Source organism: Dama dama, chromosome 3 (assembly GCF_033118175.1).
Source record: "Dama dama isolate Ldn47 chromosome 3, ASM3311817v1, whole genome shotgun sequence".
Classification (NCBI taxonomy): domain Eukaryota; kingdom Metazoa; phylum Chordata; class Mammalia; order Artiodactyla; family Cervidae; genus Dama; species Dama dama.
In genome coordinates, this window is record NC_083683.1 from 61,981,635 (window position 1) to 62,003,504 (window position 21,870).

Sequence of the window (21,870 nt, forward strand, 5' to 3'; positions counted from 1 at the left end):
CCTATGGATTTCATTTAAAATTAGTAAATATGCCACCATCAGCTGTGCAGCAGAGAGCAAGTTACTTAACTATTCTGTGTCTCCTTTTCTCATCTACAAATAAGGACAAATGACAGTACTAACTTCATAAAATTGTCAAGAGGATTAAATGAGTTCATGAAGCTCTTGGAGGCTGGCTCAGTGCAGTAGATATTTAAATTTGCCTTTGCTATACTGTTGTTGTTCAATCACTCAGTCGTGTCCGACTCTTTGCGACCCCATGGACTGCAGCACACTAGGCTTCCTTTTCCTTCATTATTATTATTACTAAGGGTTAATTGAAAATAGCCTTATCGGAAGCAAGAGCAAAGGGAGGTAAAGGTGATAAGTAAATGAAACCTATATTTATAATTTTCCCTGAAATATGACAATGATAGCAGATCAAATAAGAAAAACATGCATGCCATTTTACATACCACGCATGAGCTAACTAGACTGTTGAGTCAGGGGAGATTGTGAGGAGGCAAGAGTTATGTTAAGAGAGGCAGAAGCAGAGAGTAGTCAGAGTGTAGAAGAGGCATCATTTATTCCACTCCAGAATAGGGTCAGAGGTGCACCAAGAAGGCATGGGTCCATGGACTTCCCTGGGAGTCCAGTGGTTGACTCTACACTCCTGATACAGAGGTCATGGGTTCTATCCCTGGTCAGGGAACGAAAATCCTACATGCTGCATGGCATGGCCAAAGAAAGAAAGAAAGAAAGAAAAAAAGACATAAGTCTAAGAATGGGCCTTGTAGGATTTCTGGAGAATCTGATGGGAACCTCAGGTTTGAATGTTCATGGGGAATAGAGGAGCTGGGAGTGATGTCTGAAATATTTTCAAACATCAAAATTTTGTGAATCGAAATTCTTTTTTTTTTTTAATCTAAATTCTTAAAAAATATATGTAATTAGATTACCTATCTTTTGTTGAATAAGGTATCTTCACTATCTATCATTAATACAAAAAGAAAAAAAGGATTTATTGAGCTCTGCTCAGTGAGTGCCTATCTCTGTGTGGATGTGTCTCTGCCCACAGATATTACGCCTGAGGAGAGTTTAGAAAACATTACTTGTACACTGAAAGCATTTTACTTCAGGCTCTGATGCACCCTGTTTTAACCATGAGCTATTGTTTTGTCATTTATTCTTTTAACAGTGAAAACAAGTGTTTTCATTACTGAGATAAATGCACAAACTAGAGCACTGGTTGATTGCAGGGTTTTGGTGATTTTACCTCGAATGGCTTCATCCTAGTATACCAACAGACGGTGTTTTCCTTCTAGTAAATCTGAATGCAGTTACTGGCAGAATAATAATTTAAATTCCTTGGATATGCTGTGAAGAACTTATTTTTAATTTGAAGCATTCCTTTTGGAACTTAGTCTCTCTTAAATTTTGCACAGATTCATAAAGAGCAAGGAGGCACAAAGGATTAGTGTTATGCTGTTCATATTTCTTAGGATATTACCTGCCTTTGAACATCAACTGCTGAAATAGCTGAGTGATAAAATTAGTCTTCACACTTCAAAGTATCTTAAACAAGGAGAACAAAGGTAGGGTGGGGGAAAAAAAAAAAAAGGTAGGGTGGGGGTAGGGGCAGGTATTACACACATAGGAAGAATTCCAGGAGTAGGGCTTCATTTGCTTGGTTAGTTTATAATTTAGCTCTGTGGTTGTCAGAAAGAAGACCCAAGATGTCCCTACTGGAAATGTATAAGGACATTTTGGATTGTCATAATGATGGGCAACGTTTGAGAAAAGGGGAGGGAGGCCAGCATTTTGTGGATGGGGGATTGAGGTTTAGTAATTCTAATTGATAAAGGGAGAAACTTCCAAATATCCCGCATCTTTACAACATTCAGATATCTATATGAATAAATATTCCTGTAAATGAAGGCTTATTTGTAATGATTTGAGCCTAGAAGCTAATGCTGTTACGTACAGAGGCATGCATATTGTTCTGTGTGTGTCTGTGTGTGTGTGCTCACTCAGTGGTACCTGACTGTAGCCTGCCAGCCTCCTCTGTCCATGGGATTTCCCAGCAAGAACACTGGAGTGGGTTGCCATTTCCTTCTCCAGGGATCTTCCCAACCCGGGGATCCAACCTGCGTCTCCTGCATTGGCAGGTGGGTTCTTTACCACCGTGCCACCTGGGAAGCCCGTAGAATCTTACAGAGTAGCTTAACAGAAACCCTGCGTGTTCTGCCTTTTCATCCCTCCCTTCCTGCTAATTTCTAGCAACCACTAATCATTTTACTGTCTCCATAGTTTTGCCTTTTCCAGAAAATCATATGACTGGAATCGTCATGATATGCAGCCTTTTCATATTGACCTCTTTCAATTCAGTCAGTCCAACTCTTTGCGGACTAAATATGCATTTGCGGATCTAAATATGCATTTAAAATTCCCTCATGTTTCATCCTGGCTTGATAGCTCATTTCTGTTTGACGCCGAATAATATTCCATTATCTGATGTATCAAAGCTTATGTATTCATTCACCTACTGAAGGGCCAGTGAGCACTTTCAAGTTTAGACAATTATGAATAAAGCTATCATAAACATCTAAACACGGATTTTTGTGTGGACATAAGTTTTCAACTTCTTTGGGTGAATTCCAAGGAGTGTGACTGATGAATTGTATGTTAACATACATCTTTTCATATGCTTATGTGTCGGCTGTAAATCTTCTTTGGTGACATGTCTATTAAAATCTTAGCCCCATTTTTCAAGTTTGTCTTCTTATTGAGTTTTAAGTGTTCTTCGTACATTTTGGATAACAGTCCCTTATGAGATGTGCCTTGTGCGGATATCTTCTCCCAGTGCGTGATTTGTTTTTTCATTTTTTGACATGAGATATTTTTCACTGTTTTAATATACAGTGAACACACTAATTTTTACTGTGCTGTCTACCTGTGGCTCTACCCTTTAATTTTATGTACATTGTGTGGAATGGCTTTTGATTGTCTCTTAAGTTTGAAATTGTTTATTAGAAGTAGGTGCAAAGATCTAATGCCATGTTCGGGTGTCCTCAAATGTATATAATATTTATTAAATAGTATATATTTAATATATGTAAATATTATTTATTTATATAATATTTATTAAATATATATTTAATATATATTTCAATGTAGATTATTGGTTAAGGTATTTTATGTTGAAGTTATATATTTATGAGTTTCATGATCTGTGAATTTCATTTAGACTAATTGGAGTATTTACACATCGCATGCTGCAGTGAAGTGGTGTTGGGTCTGACAGGTTTGTTGCCAGGGAACAGTGTGTTTTCCCTGTCTCCCCTCCCGTATGTCTGAGCATCTCCCCTGTGGTAATAGGGAGTCTAACACAGTGTTTGACATCATGAGTAAACACCGTGGCATCTAAAAGAGCCAGACTGACTTAATGTCTCAAAGATTTCTCTAGTAGATTGGATGTTCCATATTACTACTCAGAAAATACTCTAACCACTACTCAATTGAAATAAATACAGAAGGGCCCCAACTAATCAGAGATCTAGGGAACATTGTCAGTTGAAGACTTAATATTTGATCTCTTCCTCTTTCCCTAAAAGGCCATGGAGAATCTAATTTAGAAGAGTGGGGAAACCATGAAAATGGTATTCAGGCAATTATTACCTACTTCCTAGAAAGAAGAGAATTAGCGTTTAAAAAAATATTTGCTAACGTGTATTTGCTATTCCCGGTTGAAGCACATTTTGTTGAATAATTCAACCTGCTTTATTTTCCCATCTTCCCAAGTTTTTTTTCTAAGACATTTAATTTTACAATTTAGTGAACATTTAGTTCAACTGAAACCAATTTGTCATAATAATCTGCTTTCTTTACATGAAAATATAAGGGAGCTGAAATTTCTCTTAAAGAAATTAGTGTTTTGGAACTGGCAGGATAATACCTCAACCAAGGTTCACAAGTATAAATGCCTTCAGGGGGCAGATGGTAACTGGATGAGTGAATTGGGCCCAGGGGAGGGACTGTGGCTAAGTGGAAAGCACATGTTTATTTATGGGTGGCAGCCACCACTCATTTTTAGTCCATGGTTGCCATGTTGGAACTGGATTCAGAGCTGTCAGATCTTTGGACTTTTCAAGGAAAAAAAGAATGTTTTATTTGTGAAATTCTTAACTTTTAGATGTTAGCCCTTAAAAAAAAATACGCCAGTGTGAGCCAAACCAAACACATTTGTGGGAATTACTTGTTCTGTGAACTGCCATTTGCAACCTCTAAACCTTCCCATCTGCTCAGACTATAGAGTGCAGTCACTGGGGAATATCACCACTTACCACTGTCTGTGGTCTGGGGTGAAAGAGCGCCTCTGCAGAAACAGTCCTGTACTTAACTGAACGGATTTGAACTTCACTAATTTGCCAATTGTTGTGGAGTCTTAGTTCATTATTGCCTAGCATCAGTTCTTTTAGATTTTAGTTTGCTAAGCATGGAGTATTTAGGATAGAATGAGGGAAGAATTCTGGGTCCAGAGGTCTGGGCTGGAGGAAGATGGATTAAAGGATCCTGTCCTCATGCACCCCACCTCAGGCAGGGTAGCGAATGTCTCGCCTTCTGTCTTTTGGACCGTGACACATACGCAGTGCTCCCTTTTCCTCATGTCATTCACTTCCACCTTTCTTCATTTTCTGTGACCCAAGTAGACCTCCTCTAAATAAAGCTGATTCCCTATTCCTGCTTCCCAAGCATCTATGATTGTTTTAATAGGTCTGTCACCTCCTACCATTCTCTTCCAAATCTATGGCTGAACCTGAAACTCTTCTGTAGCTCCACCAAACCTCATCTTCTCTAATAATCTTGTTATTATAATCACATACCAGAATGTTAACCTCTCAAAATCCTACAAATCTAGGAAAATAATAGAAAAGTGCTTAAGCATGGTTTCTGTGTATTTATGAGAACAATCTCATGTGTAGATAATTTTACTTTGCATTGGCTCTTGTTCAAAAAATGGTTGTTTATCACTGCTTGGGAAACTCTCAGTCTCTTTAAATAGTAGAATTAAAAATCAGTAAACTATAGTGGAATGTATTTTTTTTTTGAATGTTTTAAGATTGATTTCTGCAAAGAGGTTCTTTTATTAAAGTATCATCTATTCTGTATTGTCAGTTGTTTCAGGATGAACTGGGAGCTAATAACTATAAAACTTAGTGTGGATTCTACAAATTTAGGAGTTACAATAAGTCAGAGGTCATTGTATAAAATTTGTTGCCTATACAGTCTCTGGGGGAAAGTATATTTGATAGTCATATAACCCAGGATATATGTTTACCTCAATTAAAAAGAGAAGTCACCAACTGTTTTCAAACTCCATTTCAATATCACAAGTACACAAGAAAGAAAAATTGAATCACTGAATGAAAACTACTTCTTGGATAGACAAGATAATCTCTGAATTTGTATGATAAAATACTTGGTAATAGATAATACTTGACAGTGTTATCTGCATGATCTTGGATAAACCAGTAAAACACCTTTGAGCCTTCTTTCCTTATCCATAGAGGTATCACCTCATTATAAAGGTTGTTAGGATTAAATGAAAAAAAAGGTTATGTATAGTTATTATTATCATTTTTTTAGTGGTCTACTCAAGATCCAGACTCCAGATCTTCAAATTGTTAGCTCACCATTTCTAAATCATTCTAGTTTATTTTGGTTGAGGGTGTCAGGATAATAAATGATTTGAAACCACCAGACAGGTGATTTTTTTGTTTAAAGTTGTTCATAAAAGCTTGTATAGTCTTTATGTCAGCATCATTAAGTTTGTGTTTCTCTTCATGGGCATAAAAAAGGGAAATCTCTAGGAATAGGGGAAATTCATGTAATCACTGAGTCTAACTGTAAATCTAACTACACATCTTAGGGCCAAAATATTCTTGGTTGACTAATTTTTACCTCTTCGAGTAAATGTCTCCCTACTCCATCATTAGTAATTAATATCTGAAAATAGAGAGCTGTCAAAATCTAGAGGTGAGACAGATTGCTTGTGAATCTAAGAACAGATAATGCAAAGTAGTCACTTTCCTCTGGAAGACCCTCTGGGGTGTTCCTACAGACTTGATATTGCTTAGATTGAACAATCTTTATACAGCAAGGAGCTTTTTTTAAAATTACATTTCTGGGAATATGGAGCTACAGAATATTATTAATTTAGTAGGTAATATGCTGACATGATTTGATTCATTATAGTGTAAACAAATCAAATTTTTCCTTGTGTTAAAAATTCACCTTCATTGAAAGATCTGAAAAAGAAACTGGAGAGAAAAAGATTATTCCTGATTAACACTGACCTGTCTAGTCTTTAGTGTACCTCTTCTAGTCTGAGGTGTTTCTGATTGTGATACTTAAACAAACACACACACAAAAATGGTTGAGATTATAGAAACAAAGGACAAATAGGTTATGAGCATTTTTCAAAACTTCTTTCCCTCCTTACATCTTCACCAAGAAGAAGTAAATTTTATTTGTTATTTAGCCCATTCATTTTCATATTTTTTAAAAAGGTGTAAAAACTCAGATTTATATTTGAGTTCAGAGTAAGCAGAGTTTGATTTTTTTGTATTTCTTTCCCCAAAACATGCAGTTTCCTTTATTTGCTGATTACGGTATGGTGTTACTAAGCCTATGAGAAACCTCTCTGTGAAGTGCATTTTAATATTTAGATCAAACAGCGATTCGAATACATTAATGCCCAGTGGGTAAATGTGTCATTTGAAAGCAGCTGCTGAGCCTTCTCCCTGCTGCTCCAATTAACACATACTGCACACTTTTGTCAGCAAGAGGCAGTGCATATGGATGAAACCACTTTGCAGCTCATTAATATGATATGCAAGAGAGAACTAAGGGTTAATCCATCAGCCCCATGCAAACAATAGTTTGCCAAGACTTTTCCCAAGCCGGTGCTTGGGTGCTGGACTCTAGGGTAGGTGGGGAGGGATGAGCAGGTAAGAAAAAGTCTGTTCCGTCTCCAGCTTTGGTTCAGTCCATTGACTAACAAGTTTCCCCGCCCCTCTCTCCTCCTACACCCCCATCCCTGATGATGGAGACATTGGATAGTGAAATTCTAGTGCTGGGACTCCTCGAGTCTCAGCGGAATCGCTGGTTGAACTTTATTTTGTTTTGTTTCAAAGCGATTTGAAATTCAACGCTTTGCCCTTGATTTTTTTCTCTTAGTCTTTCATGATCATTTCACTTTCTCTTTTTCTTTTTCTTAAATGCTTTCTAAATTACACATTTGAAAGGTTATTGAGCAAAGTAAGAAATCTGGTCAGGGTAAACTCATACCATTGTTATTTTCTCCTCCCCACCCCGGCTAAAATCTCTGCCTGGTGGCACCGAGGCAGATGGAAGGGTAGCGCGTCCCCCAGCCCCAGGTTCGGGGTTGGGCGTTCGTGCTCCACCGACTCCCAAGCAGCTGGGCTGTTGCTCCACTCCCGGGCTGGCTGAGCCAGGCGGTTTGGGGAGCGAGAGATGGACCGCTTCCTGGGATTTGTCAAGCAGATAAGAAGATCCAGGAGAAGAAAGGGGAAGAAGTACCGACCAGAAGAGGATTACCACGAGGGCTATGAGGATGTGTATTATTACGCTTCAGAGCATTTTCGAAGTAAGCGCTTACCCTCCACCCTCCTCCTGTTCCTTCTGGCATGCTGGGGCTCACAATAAACCTTGAGTGGAGCTTTAATCTTAAATGCAAAAGGTTTTCCAGATGGTGTTCTCTGGGAGCTGTTCTGTAAGTACTGAAGTGCTACATTTTGCTTGATTTGTTGCAAGGATAGCTATCACCATCTAAACAGTATAAAGGGTCCAGATCTATACACTGATTAATATTGGGTTGGCTAAAAGGTTCATTCAGGTTTTTTCCTAAGATGTTGTATTTTCAGTGCAATTAATTGATAATGTTAGTATTTTAATGAGTCATTCAAAAAAGTATATTGCAAGTCAATGTAGTAGGTGGTTAGAATATGTTCTGTTGTAATTGTTGCTTTCAGATAACTGTTTTTTTGTTCTGAGTAAGAGAGACTAGTTTATTTGGAAGAAATAAATGTTCTTGTTCAAGTTGACGCTGATAATTACTGTTCCTCATGCAGACTTCTAGACAGTTATCTATGATTAATCCAAGGTGTTGTTTGTAGAAGGCAAGTTCAAATGCTTTTCTCTGATGCATGTTTGTAATTTTATTATTAAGGGAACTTTTACTTGCTGTCAACTAGAAGCAATGATATCTTAAGAAAAAAAGAATATATCCATATTAAGGTATTCGTAAATGAGCTTCTAAATAGCAGAGAACTAGAATTTTGTCTTGTACTTATTGCTGCTTTAAGTTCCTCGTGAGGTTTGGACTTGTCCCAATAGTTTTTAAGTGCCCAGAAATGCCTAAAGGTGCAGAGAGAGAGAGCAGCTACATGGTTTATGAGATATCTTAAATGGGAGACACTGGCAGTTACGCATGCTCCACATTTACAAAATTCAAGTTATTTTTATCTTCTTGAATAAGAATCTTTATAAACTTGTATTTCAGTTCTAATTCGTCCTGACCTTTTGATGTCTAACCATGAATATATACCATTCACAACTTTTGAGTGTTAACTGATAATTTAGATTCTGTTTCAGTGATATTGAAATCCATGAGAGTTAGTTTTAAATGCCAGAAGTCCTGTTGTGACTGATGAAAGTTGAGATTTGAAAATTCATGTGGTAGCAAAAGCATAATAATGCAAAATTATAATTCTTTGATATTTACTTGAATAATATGGCTGTGTTGCTTTTACACAGTAATTCCTGAGTTTTAGGGATGTTTCTTTTATTCTTTGACATGGATAGTCTGTTCTGTTGTAGTGACAATCCATGTTTCCTGAACTTAAAAATTCAGTTTCCACTGAATTTAACTAAGATTTGTGTCATATCAAAAAGTGCTGTCAGTTTCCATGCATAATTCTGAAAACTTGGAGACTGAAAAAAAGGAAATTTAAAAACTTTTAGTTACCTTGGTGTTCGTGGTGCATATTTCTTGGTGTTCATGGTGCATATTTCTTACAACCAATATATACTGAATCAAATTCACACCTTCCTGGGTTTGTATTATGATGTGTTTGTGCAGATAGAATCAAACAGTCTCAAATGTCTGCTTGTTTTGATAAGAATTGAAAAACAACAAAAGTATTTTATAAGTTTACAAAATGTACCTTTGAGAAGAAATACTTATGGAGATATCTAAGAAATATCCCTAAACTAGACTTTGGAAAGTAATATATTACTGAGAGTATTAGTCATACATTAAGTGCAATTTCTTAAAGAGAATCATGTCTTAATCTGATTTGTCAAAGACAGATTTTAAGAATAAAATGCTGACCATCGAAAGTCATTTGCCTTAGATGCAAAACTGATATGTTTTCCCTGATGCTTTCTCAAAAAGTACCCAGTATGTAACATATAACTTTGTGGAGTTAGATGTACACTGAATCCCCAACTTTGAACTGCTGTGTAATAAACAGAAGGTGTCACGGAGGGCCCTGACACTTGGGATTTGACGTTTCATCAGATGTCAAATAGCCAGGGCTTTTAAAGAAGTCCTGTCATATAACATAATGACCTCTCATTGCATCTCTTGGCTTCAATTCAAGGCCTCTCTGAATGGGGTAGGAGAGACATCCCCTTATATTGTACAGTTGTAGGAAAATAGTAATAGTGACAATTGTCTTAAAACCAGTCCTTAAGCAGGTAATATGGTTGGATTCAATTACATTTGCAGCATATCTATTCTAATTAGTCTTTGGCGCAATTTGAAAATTTTATGCCCTGTATTTCCCTAAATGGCTTAGAAAAATTATTTACATTGAGATTTACAAGTTAGTGAAATATACTGATGACATTCACATCTTAGTTAAGGGTGCTATTGGTAAACCAGAAGTGTCATTATTCTTTTTCTCACTGTGATGTTTGTTTCTTGAAAGAAACATACCCCTCTGTTTTGTCAACTTATCCAGTGGTTCAGAGTACCATAAGGAATAATGAATGATTGAACTAGAAAGACCTTCCCAGAAAATTCCTCAATAAGTCTGCCCTTCCTTTAGTACTTTCTCAAGTCTTTGCTGAAATTTAACTTTATCCTAGATAATGTCTCTTCTACTGTAGGGTTCTGGTTTCAAATTTTACCATCTTTCCTTCAGATTAGATAAACCACAACTTATAATTTCATGAAATGCAAAAACTTGAATTAAAACGTCAGTAGGGTCTGATGCTGTGAAAGAGAAGTTGTTCTAACAATGGATAATTTTTCTGTAACTCCATTAAAACCGATTTTTAACAACAATCATGATGATAGACTGATTTTAAATCTTCCCTGACTTTATGTTGACCTAATGAATATCTCTGTGCATAGGATAACTTTGCTTAGCTTTTTAAAATCTGATTTCTTCATTCATCTATCCTTTCACAATTCTAAAGTTAGAGTTTAAACTAAAACATTGTTTTGGGAAAATCACCCCTTTTCTGGGGTTTTGTTTCATAAAATGTAGCAGGAGGTGAATTTCTTAAGATTTTTCAAGTTCTAGAACTCTGTGGTTTTAAACTTCATTTTATTTTCTTAAATAATTCAGGTAAAGGTACTTAGTGAAGGATTTTAACCAAAAAATTCACCTATGTCATGAGGAAATTGTTTTTCTGGCAAGAATTGTCAATAGGGCGCTTCCTCTTCCTCTAAGTTAATAATCTGTTACTGAATATCAAGGAGTTTTGTAGAGTGTTTATCAACTTACAAAATTCTGAACATGTTGGTAAGTCCCAGACTTCATCTTTTATATAATCTTATCTACCCAAAACCACCATTTATTCTGAAATTCTCACATAGATGATTCATTTGGTATTTTCACTTAAGAAGACCTGGCACTGATTACGGAACTAACTTATAAACCTTAATGCAACAAAAAGCTAAAAAATGATCCTGAAATTCAATTTCATGATATTTGGTGCTTTTATTTGTTTTCCACCAAATACCGGTTATAGTGTTGCCTTTTTAAAGACTCTGATAGATCATATTTTGATTATCATACAAATTATAAATCCTGGCTCTGTTTTTATGTATATTTTTACTTAGCCACACTGGATAATTTTCAAGTTCTAAGACAGATAACGTGCGTTTTATAAGCATTCTCTAAGTGCTATTCATATCCATGATAGAAATACTGACGTGCCAGGACCCAGGTAGGGCAGGGTTATTGAATGACTTAAAAAGGAAGAATTTGTTTATCCCTTTTGAATATTAAAGGTATGTGAGCCACTCCCTCCTGTGGCCCGGGCACCTTTCTGCCCCTGTGTAATGCCTTTGAATTAGTCATGGGGTTCCTCCAAGGTAAGCGCTCTTCTCTGCTCTCGTCCTCACTCACCTGGGCAGGTGAGAGCTGTGGGGTGAAGCTGCTCAGGGCGGTCCTCAGTGACCCATTCAGCTTTCCGGATGAGGTCCTTTCAGGAAAATCAGAGAAAGGGGGGACGGGAATGTAGTTCAGAGCTTTTGAAAACAGGTCATTTGTATTAACAATTTTTTTTGTTCTCTTGTTGTTTTTTGCCTATTCTAATAGACAGTGAGCAGCAATTGTGATGTGCATCCATAAAAGTCACTTTATTAAATAATGTCTGCATCTAAAGTCTGGAGTTAGTCAAGTACGGCCTTAAATTGCCTGAGATGTTCAAACTGCATTTTAAGAGAGCTGTTCACTTTCTTTTATTTCATTTTAAAATGTCCTGCATTGTTTCTGTGAAGAAAAAAAAACAGTTTTGGTAGTGGGTATTTGTAGTGTGAGACTTTTTAGGAATTGGTGTAATTAGTTCAAGCAACTTCTCACTAGTTTTCTCTACAAGTTTGGTTTTTGTAAAGTCATGCAACTACATCCTCTCTGCTTCCTGGAATTGACAGATTCAGATTCTCTGTCTTGATAAGTATGCCAGAAGGATAGAGTGAGAACTTTCACATACACTTTGGACAGATGGCTTGTCCCTGCTCTTCTATGTGCAGAAGCTGAACACACAATCATAGGGGGTTGGGATGGGAGCGGGGGAGGAAAAGGAAGGGAAGAGAGGGTAGCACATTTCATTGGTCAGCCTTACTTCTCCAAGGTTTCCAAGCATCAAAGCCATTTATTTCTATGTTAAAAACAGTAATCTTTGAACTGGCAGGTCTTGGATGTAAGATCCTGGGTGATTCAAACTTTAGCTGTACTTAGTTTGATTCACAAACTCCCAAACCAGAAACATTGATTATATTTCAGAAACAGGATAAACTTGCTTGTTTATGGACTACACTGCTTATTTTTCTTTCCTAAAAATTGCTTTCCATCTCTAGTACATTTGTTGGTTGAAAATTGATTGGCTACCATTTGTCTGGGATGTTTTATATCATCAACTATATTATTTCAAACTGTATTTTTTTTCCACATGGAATAGTTTAAAGGAATATTAGCATTGAGTGGGACCTAAGAATTCATTTGTCCACCTGAGTGTTTTTAAATGAATAAAGTAGGATACAAACAAGGTATGTGACTTATGCGCACCTCCACTGATCCTTACAGAAGGCAGACCTCTTAGAGTGTGGTCCTCTATCCTTTATTCCAGACTCTTTTAGATGTCTAATGACTCTTCTGATATTTAAGGGCTCAGATCCATCTACAAATGAATTGGAATCCTAATTTCCCTTGTAGGTATCTTTATTCTTTTGAACAGTAGGTTGTCTTATCTTAAAATAAACTCTTGAACAAAAACTAATTCCTAATATAATACTGCAAGTCAAATTAGCATGGTCTCTTATTGATTGTTGTTGTTTAACTGCTGAGTCCTGTTCAACTCTTCTGCTATCTATGGACCTTAGCCCACCAGGCTCCTCTGTCCATGGGATTTTCCAGGCAAGAATACTGGAGTCGGTTGCCATTTCCTTCTCCAATCTTATTTATAAATGATGCTAATAACAGTGATTCACATTGACTCAAAAATCAGCCAACAATATTTTTTGTATCACCTCTCATTTTCTCTGTGGTTTGCAAATACAGTCACTTCTGCTAATAGTATCCCCTCAGGAGACTTAAAATGGCATAAGTCTATCAGGAATATTAGAATTGGAAGGATCTTTAGAGCTTAGTTAGGGAGGCCTGCTATTTCATATAGGAAGTCCTTTCTCAGCATCCCTGCTATGTGAACCTCAAGCTTCTATTTAAATCATTCCAGTATGAACACATTCACTTCCAGATCAAGCAAGTCATTGAATACACCTATGTCTCTCTTAATCAAGCTGTAAATTTTATGTGAAATTGTTTGAGGATTCCAACAAATACACTAATATGCTTAAAATTTTATCTTGACCCAGATAAACATAGACCTGGTTAGATTCAACGTGCAATAAGATTTCACTCCTTCCCTCTCTTCACATTATTCTTTTGCTGATGTAACATATGGTATGTGGAGGTGAGTAATTCCTTCAATGCTATTTTTGTTTTAACTGTACAAACCCAGAAGAGTTTTGCATTGGACCTACATCCATTTGGTAATTTTTTTTTTCTTTTTTCCTTCTTTTTAAAAATTTTCCTTAAAGGTCATCAAATCTCCCATTTATTTAACGAAAAATACATCCTGTGCTTTGCGTCTCCATGATGTAGTAGACATCTGTTTGTCTGCCTTGAAACTCTTTTATTCTCCCCTGAGAGGAGCAGTTCTCATATTTAAAATATCCCTGTTCCCACTCCAATTTGGTCAGCATTGATTAATCAAAACTGCCATAATTATATTATTCCATTGCCTTGGTTATGGGTGATTGGTCTGGCAATGGACACATAAACCAAGCTGGATCAATGAGAGCACTCCTCTGGGAGTTTGTAAATTCATCTCGGTGCCCTCTACCACATGGAAAAAAACAGGCTGGAATAAGAGAGAATCAAGTCAACCTGTACAAGAGATGACAATGGAAGATTAAGAGACCTCTCAGGGTTTTATAGTCACGAGTCCAGACTGTGGAGTCTCTCGGGCTGCCCACACTGAAGTTCACTAGCTCGAAAGGACCAAAATAACACTGGAACTCAGATCAGCTCATTTCTAGTTTGAGAGTGTGGGTAATTTTTATTTTTATGTTTTTAAGTTGGAAAATGTTGTTTGGTATTTTCATTTAATAGAAATAGATGCCAGAGGTAGAAAAACTAGAGTCTTTCAATTAAAGTTCCTACCCTCCAAAAACAGACTTTCCTGGTAGCTCAGCTGGTAAAGAGTCCACCTGCAGGAGACCCTGGTTCGATTCTTGGGTTGGGAAGATCCGCTGGAGAAGGGATAGGCTACCCATTCCAGTATTCTTGGGCTTCCCTGGTAGTTCAGCTGCTAAAGAATCCACCTGCAATGTGGGAGATTTGGGTTCAATTCCTGGGTTGGAAAGATCCCCTGGACAAGAGAAAGGCTACCTACTCCAGTATTCTGGCCTGGAGAATTCATGGACTGTATGGTCCATGGAATCACAAAGGGTTGGACACGACTGAGCAACTTTGACTCACTCACCCTCCAAAATAGTAATTCTCTTAATGGGACTAAGGAACCCTGACTTTAGAGCAATTTCTTAGATCTTTATGCTTCTTCAGTTTCTTATTTGTAAAATGAAGGCCTCCATCCCAGTGCAAAGAGCCAGAGACCCTCAAAGACGAACCATTGAAAGGTCTAGATGCAGTACTTAGAGCTGTGTCTCTTAGGGCCTCACACAGCCAAGGCAGCTGGAGGAAGACAGCCAGCAGCCAGATTGGAGCAGAAGACATGATTTCAGTTAGCAGACGAACTGCTGTCCATTGAACAGTTTCTGTCCTCACTTCCTATTTAGAGTTAAATCTCATTTGAGAGGGGGCCACGTGACTTCCCCATCCACATCTCACCAGGCTTCTGCCACCACCATCTACAGAGGCATAAAAGAGGGCTTGGATATACACAAGGCAATTCTTTTTCATCAGTATATGTCCTAGAACTAGGCGCTTTAGACCAAGTACAGGACAATTAGTCCTCCAAAAGGACATGCATATGCTCTTGTGTGTATGTGTCCACCGCCCACCCCCTGGGACTTATATAGGTATATGTGAGACAAAAAATAACACCCTTTCCTTCCTCTGAGACCATACTTATTTCTCCAGGCAGCTGTGTCCTGCTGGTTAAGGATGTGGGGCCTGGATGAGACTACCTGAGTTGGAATTCTGGCATTCTCTCTTCACTTGAGGAATGAACTTGGCAAGTAAATCTGTCTGTGCCTCAGTTTCTAAGTAAAGCACATTGGACAGTTATGAATAGCAGACTAAGAAGCTCACATGCATTATGCAGGCACTGGGGCACTGTGGTAGGGGTAGGGCTAGAGCTTCCCCGGTGGCGCTAGTGGTAAAGAACCTGCCTGCCAGTGCAGGAGACATAAGAGTCACAGGTTCGATCCCTGGGTCAGGAAGATCCCCTGGAGGAGGGCATGGCAACCCACTCCAGTGTTCTTGCCCGGAGAATCCCTTTGACAGAGGAGCCTGGCAGGCTATATAGTCCATAGGTTCGTACAGAGTCGGACACGACTGACGTGACTTAGCAGCACAGAGATGTGCTTTAGGGAGATTAGTATGGTGTTCGTGTATAAGAGGGATTAGAGGTGGAGACATAAAGAAGAGGGTAGATATGGCCGTTGTGGGAAAAGATAGGTGTGAACAGAAAAAAATATATTCTACACACTGAATTTGCGTTGCCAAGATGTCCAAGGAGAACTGTAAGGAAGCAGCTTGAAATGTGGAAGCTGGAGGATTCAAGAGATTTGGAAGAAAAGGGTATATAGATTTGGTGGATAAAGCATGGGACAAGATGAACTTAGTAAGGAAGTAAGTCTTTCAGCTGTCTTGTGCTGACTATTCTTGGAGCTAAACCAGGAAAACTGATTAAACATACAATTCTCATCGTGTAAGACAGAGGGTCAACAGATAAGGAATCAGTTCTGTGGATACCTTAACAAGGGAATTCACAATGGGTGCTGAATGGATTGCCCGTTTGATTGATTTCTTACAATGCAGTTATAAAAGCGTTAAATGCAAGTTAATTATGCAAAGGGAAATGCAGCCCAAAATAGGTGTTAGGATTCAAACACTGGGTTTTTTGTTAGTGCTGTACGTTTGGTTGTGATGTCCTGGAGAGAATGCAACTTCTAAATAACTTTAGAAAGAGAGAGGACTAGTACGTGCTACAATATGGAGGAACTGCAAAATATGCTAAATGAAAAGGCTAGACGTGAAAGACCATGTACTGGTGCAGATGGGCATGTGGAATCTGCATATCCTTATGAGAGGATAGAAATTTTTTTTTGATTTTATTAAAATATTTTTTCTTCCAATTTTATTGAGATGTAACTGCCATGCTGTGCTTAGTCGCTCAGTCATGTCTGACTCTGTGCGACCCCATGGACTATAGCCCGCCAAGTTCCTCTGTTCATGGGGATTCTCCAGGCAAGAACACTGGAGTGGGTTGCCATGCCCCCTCCAGGGATATTTCCAACCCAAGGATTGAACCCAGGTCTCCTGCATTGCAGGTGGATTCTTTTCCAACTGAGCCCCTAGCGAAGCCCAATTGACATGCAGCACTATGTAAGTTTAAGGTGTACAACATAATGATTTGACTTACGCCATGAAATGATTATCCCATTAAGTTTAGTGAATATCCATCATCTTATATAGAAATGTTTTAAAAATTAGACTGTGATAATGGTTGCATCATTCTGTGAATTGCTTGAAAATTATGAAATTTTTTTTTAAAGGATAGAGGAATAGGTGTGCGAATGAATATACATAAACTTTTTGGTATTGTTTTAGCAGCTCCCAAATAAGTAATGAGAGCTTATTTTGCACTGTGGAATATCCTAGGCACTAGTTCATCTAGGAAGTGTTTATTAAGTACCAACTCAGAAAAAAAGTCAAGTAAAATATGGAATACAGAACGATTCACCATGGTGCAAGAGGGAGACATTCCCAGTGGTGTTTTAGAATATATAATAGAATTGATTATATGCCTTTTTATTTGAAGTGTTAGAATTCCACTCGGATTTCTCATTAACCATTACATAAGCTTAAAGCCAAGAAGCATTTCTGAAGCATTGAACAATAGAATTGAGCTCTTTGGATCAGTGGATTTGAAGTAAATACCAGCACTTATGTCTATAGTTTTGTGGAAATTGAATTGAACTTCAGTTAACTTACTAGTATACCTTTGAAATGTATTACTTAATATATTAATATACCTTTGAAGATCTCTATTCTAGAAACTGCTTGAATTGCAACCAAAATATTATGGCTAAACAGAAATAATTAAGTAATTTTAAATTTATTTACTTAGATTAAGTAATATTTCAAATATAATCTCTAGTGTAATGCTTGAATTTTCTCCCTTACTTCCTTATCCTGCCAAGAATAGGAAGACAGTTGGTGGTAAGTGCCCCACCATTTTTATTCATTCACCAAATTTACTTGATGATACTCCCCAGGTGTCAGGCGTCATTCTAGGTGCTAGAGATTGAGTGATACAGAAGAAAAAGGGTTGTTGCTTTCCTAAAACCAGCAATCTAACAATCTAAATAAAAATTCCTGTCCAGTACAATGGAGAAAATCAAAGCTTTATGGGATAGAGCGTTAGAGGTGGTAAGACAGGAGTGAGTGTTTTAGCTCAGGTGATCTTTCTTTTTGAGAATTAGATGTTTGGGCTGACTATGAAAGAAAAGACAGAGCCACCATGAATAATCTGCGTAGGAGTCAGGGCGTAAAACCTACCCGAGTTAGAAATGTATTTATTCATCTCCATACAGCACTTCCATTGACATCTTCTGAATAAGCTGTTTCCTTTGCCTTCATTTGTAAAATCAGTTGTTTAGAATTGTGGATGCATTTTCCCCTGGATTTCAAGCCAGGCCTGACCATAAAGGCTTTTGCAATATTTCACTAACAGGTAAAATATAGCTATGGCCAAATGAGGCTTAGTTACTGGAGAAAACCTTAATTTTGCTGAAAAAGTAGGGCTGTAGTTGCCTTTCATATATATATATATATATCTTGGAGTCTTCTATTAGAAGATCAAGTTAGGGCATCCTTCGGGTGGCAGTGGGGTTTCGGAGAAATGAGAACAGGGTTTACTTACCTTTAGATTAGTGTCAGCTGCTCTAAACATATGTACATAGAGCACATTTCTTAAGCTAAAAGTGTCCTTACCATATAATCAGAGGATACTAAAATATATGCTTGCTTTTCAGTTTCTTGCTTTTTTTTTTCTGCAAGACAAAACTGTGTCCCACTTCTCCCTAATCTTTGAAAATCACCACAGTATAGAGACTCTTAATGGCTTGTGCAGTTTATAGAAAAGATTATATGTCAAAGAAATTTTTTCTGGAGAGTGAGCAGTCATACAGGTTCTTTGGGTTATAGCCCATAGCATTGCCAGTCTCTGTACTTTATGGAGAATTGCACCCTTTACATTTCTGTTATTTATTATTTTACTAGCAATAGATAACCAGGGAGTTTTATATGGCTTGTTGGAATCTTATTTTTTAGAGCAGCGACTATTTCTTATAATTAGAAATAAATTCAATATAAAATTTTAAAAATCGTTGTTTCCTGGTGATCGTCTGAATTGCTTTTCTGGAGATGTGTCTCTCCAACAAACTTAGAAAATTACGCCTGATTTCAGTATTGTGAAAATAGGTGCTTCTGATTACTGCTGAGCTGGCCTTATGTTTTCATGTTTCTCTTCTGCTGGCAGTAGTATGTGATTCATGGATTTGCAAGTTTGGAAAATATTTTATTTATGAAGCCCCATTTTTGAGATAAAACTAGGCACGTGTCATATGCACTGGTTACATGTAAAATGTAACTGATATAGAATGTGAAGTCAACAGTGGCATCTTGCTGATTCTAAAAATGGGATGTAGGTTAACAAATAGCCACAGTGGAGAGTTTTACAAACAGTTGCAGTTGTGGTTAACACTTGTTTTTATAAACCATAATTGGCAGAAAAAAATTAACATGTAGAAAAAATAATCTCTGCAAGTATTTTGAAGATATGAATAAGAACTTACATTGCTCAGTGACTATCATCCTTCCTGAATCATGATCACTTTTCAGGGAGCAGCTGTCAGAATTTAGGGTGAGACATATAGGTGCTCGGTTACTGATTATAAATTTCCACTTATGGATTTACAGTGGCCTTTCATTATTGGAATAGAGTTGGGGAATTCCCAGCACTTAAGAACCGTTGTTTATGGCTGGTTTTATCTACCAATATCAAGTTGTCATGATTTACAAGGACAGGCACCTCTTTCATTCTTAAAAATCAACAAGTTTTTGTGTAATGGTGTATTTTGGACCATTTGGAAGATGATCAGGCGTAAAAGGAACTCTAGAGCTAAGAAAAATTACTGGGATCTTCTAGTCCAGCCCTCTAATATTACATATGATGAATATCCTTAGCAACATAGGAGTTTGCTCAGTAATTGTTTTTTAAGGCTTAAAGAGAGGAAACAACACTTTTTAGGAGAGGGGACACATAGCTAAGAATAGAACTGACGTTAAGTATTTAAGTCTCTGAACTTGATGTATTTTTAATCTTCTCTTCCCTCTAAACCTTTCCTGTTGCTTCAAATACTATCTTCGAGTGAATTTCCACTCCACCCCAATCTGAAAGGTTAGATCTGGGACACATACAAATGATGCCTCACTTAGCCTGTCATTTTGTAATTACCTATATATCTTTCCTGTGAGCACCAGGCCTTATATTCCAGCACCTAGGACAGTGCCTGGCTGCCTGGCTAATGCTGGCCCTTGCTTGAGTATCTGTGGAGACTGATTCCCATGAGCCAGCCACAGATACTCCTCTTACTACTTTATAGTCACTTATTTGCATATCTAAAATGATGAGGAAGTTTAGAAAAAGTCCTCTTTGGTGGGAGATGATTGCGTTCGCCCTATCCATTATTCCAATACTGCCCTTCTCCTATTTTTCCATGTAGCATAAAAGAACACAACTCTTACAACAGATTTTTAAGAGAATCTGAATACAAAGAAGATAAAAGGGGAAATGAAATGTTTGTACCTTACAATATTTTACAGACCTGCCTTCTTTTTTCAACACGTATTTGTTACACACTTCTTGAGGCTTGGTCTTCTGAGATTAGTGCAGGCTGGGCTGTGTGCTAAGCACTTTACATGAGTTATCTTTATCTTATTCACTTCTCACGGCTCTGTGAGACAGATAATATCATCCTTATTTTCCATAGAGCGAGACGAAACAAGCTTAATTCTCTGAGCTGTTAGATGTTATTAGCAAAGATTCATTAACCACTTATTGTGTGCTGAGAGTGGTGGGTCACATCTCCAGCTACTGAGCTCTGTGCTTCCCCCATGTTTCTGTTCGGGGATGGTCGTGTGATCGGAGCCTCTACCCTCTTGACAGGTTGATGACCTCCTGGGTTATGTTGGGCATAATTCCAAGTCTCCTAAGCTATAAAGACAGCAGAAACAGCTGCTGTTACGACTCTTTTGTAACAAGATAAATTTTCTTCTCAATCCTGTTCGTCCAGTTATTTTGAAATCTGTTGTGCTTTTGAACAGGATAATTTACTGTATTACACTCTAGTGTAACTTTGTGGTGTGTGTGTGTGTGTGTGTGTGTGCGTGTGCGTGTGTATTCTTTCCCACTGAATCTAAAATTAGGAAACGGTGTATATAATTCACTGCATGCTTAGGATTAGAACTTATGATCACCAAGGTGAGCAGGCAGATCTAATGTACGGTTGGGTCCTTGGCTAAGCCTTGTTCATGATCCCACAAAAACATGGGAGTAAAAGCAGAAAGGCTGGGACACATCTGGTCATCTGAACATGGATGTATGTGGTGTCTGTGCTACCCAAAATGCAGATTATTAAAAGTTGAACTGTCCAAAACCAAAGCATCTATATGATCAAAAATGTGAATATGAATGTAAATCTATCATAAAAACAAAGACTTCTCTTAGGGGTTGCAAATAAATCCTAGATTTCATGAGAGAAAATTATATAGGAACTAGTCTTCTTTATTTATTTTGTCTGTTACTAAGTCACACATGAATCATATCCCTCCTATATAAAGTGCTCACTTGTCAAGTTTGCTGATGGGAAATATTAATCAAGGAGAGTGAAGTTAGTTACTGTAAGGTATGAATTTTAAGAGTGGATAATATTCTAATACTTGACAACTGTGATCAAGGAACTCTCAGTATCAGGTTATGTCATTTATATTTTCCAGTTTGAGCTTGACTTTATTGAAGTATCTTCCTTAGGGTTTTGTAAATGTCTCAAACATTTAGCTGTTGGTTCTTTTTTTATTTGGAAGTTTTCTGTTTTTTACTTAAATTTTTTTCCTTTAAATGTAAGTTTCCCAAGTAATAAGAAATTACAATGCTTTAACTTGACAGGGATCTCTTACTTTGAAATATAACAGCAAACCTCAGAAATTACCTATTTACTTAGATTTCTATAATGGCAAAAGCAAAGTATAAATTTTAAAGATAAAAGTTATAGGGAAGTGTATCATTTTTAAGGTGATGAATCTGTTATTTTGAATTCAGACACTGGATAACTTTTAGTAGTATCAGATTTTTCTATTTTTAGATCCTTTTTCTTTTTCAGAAGTCTTATTAAATTCCTGAAGAATCCACCTGTCAGAATGTTGCTGAATTCTTATTCTTTGATGAAGGGTCCAGTTGCCTGTGTAGTCACCAGCCGCCTTGAGTACCCGTCTCCCCTGGACCACAGCCTCACACGCCTGCCAGTGCCTCCGAACCACC

General features: G+C 37.4%; 1 protein-coding gene across 3 annotated transcripts in view; it reads left to right on the top strand.

The window, feature by feature from the left end:
- The first annotated feature begins 7,515 nt into the window (after positions 1 to 7,515).
- The window catches only part of GRIP1 (glutamate receptor interacting protein 1), a 442,838-nt gene continuing 428,483 nt past the window's right edge, over positions 7,516 to 21,870 (top strand). For all 3 annotated transcript variants that reach the window (XM_061130617.1, XM_061130618.1, XM_061130619.1), the window contains exon 1: positions 7,516 to 7,648. In XM_061130617.1, coding sequence (XP_060986600.1) covers positions 7,516 to 7,648 — 133 coding nt within the window. The remainder of the gene's footprint in view (positions 7,649 to 21,870) is intronic.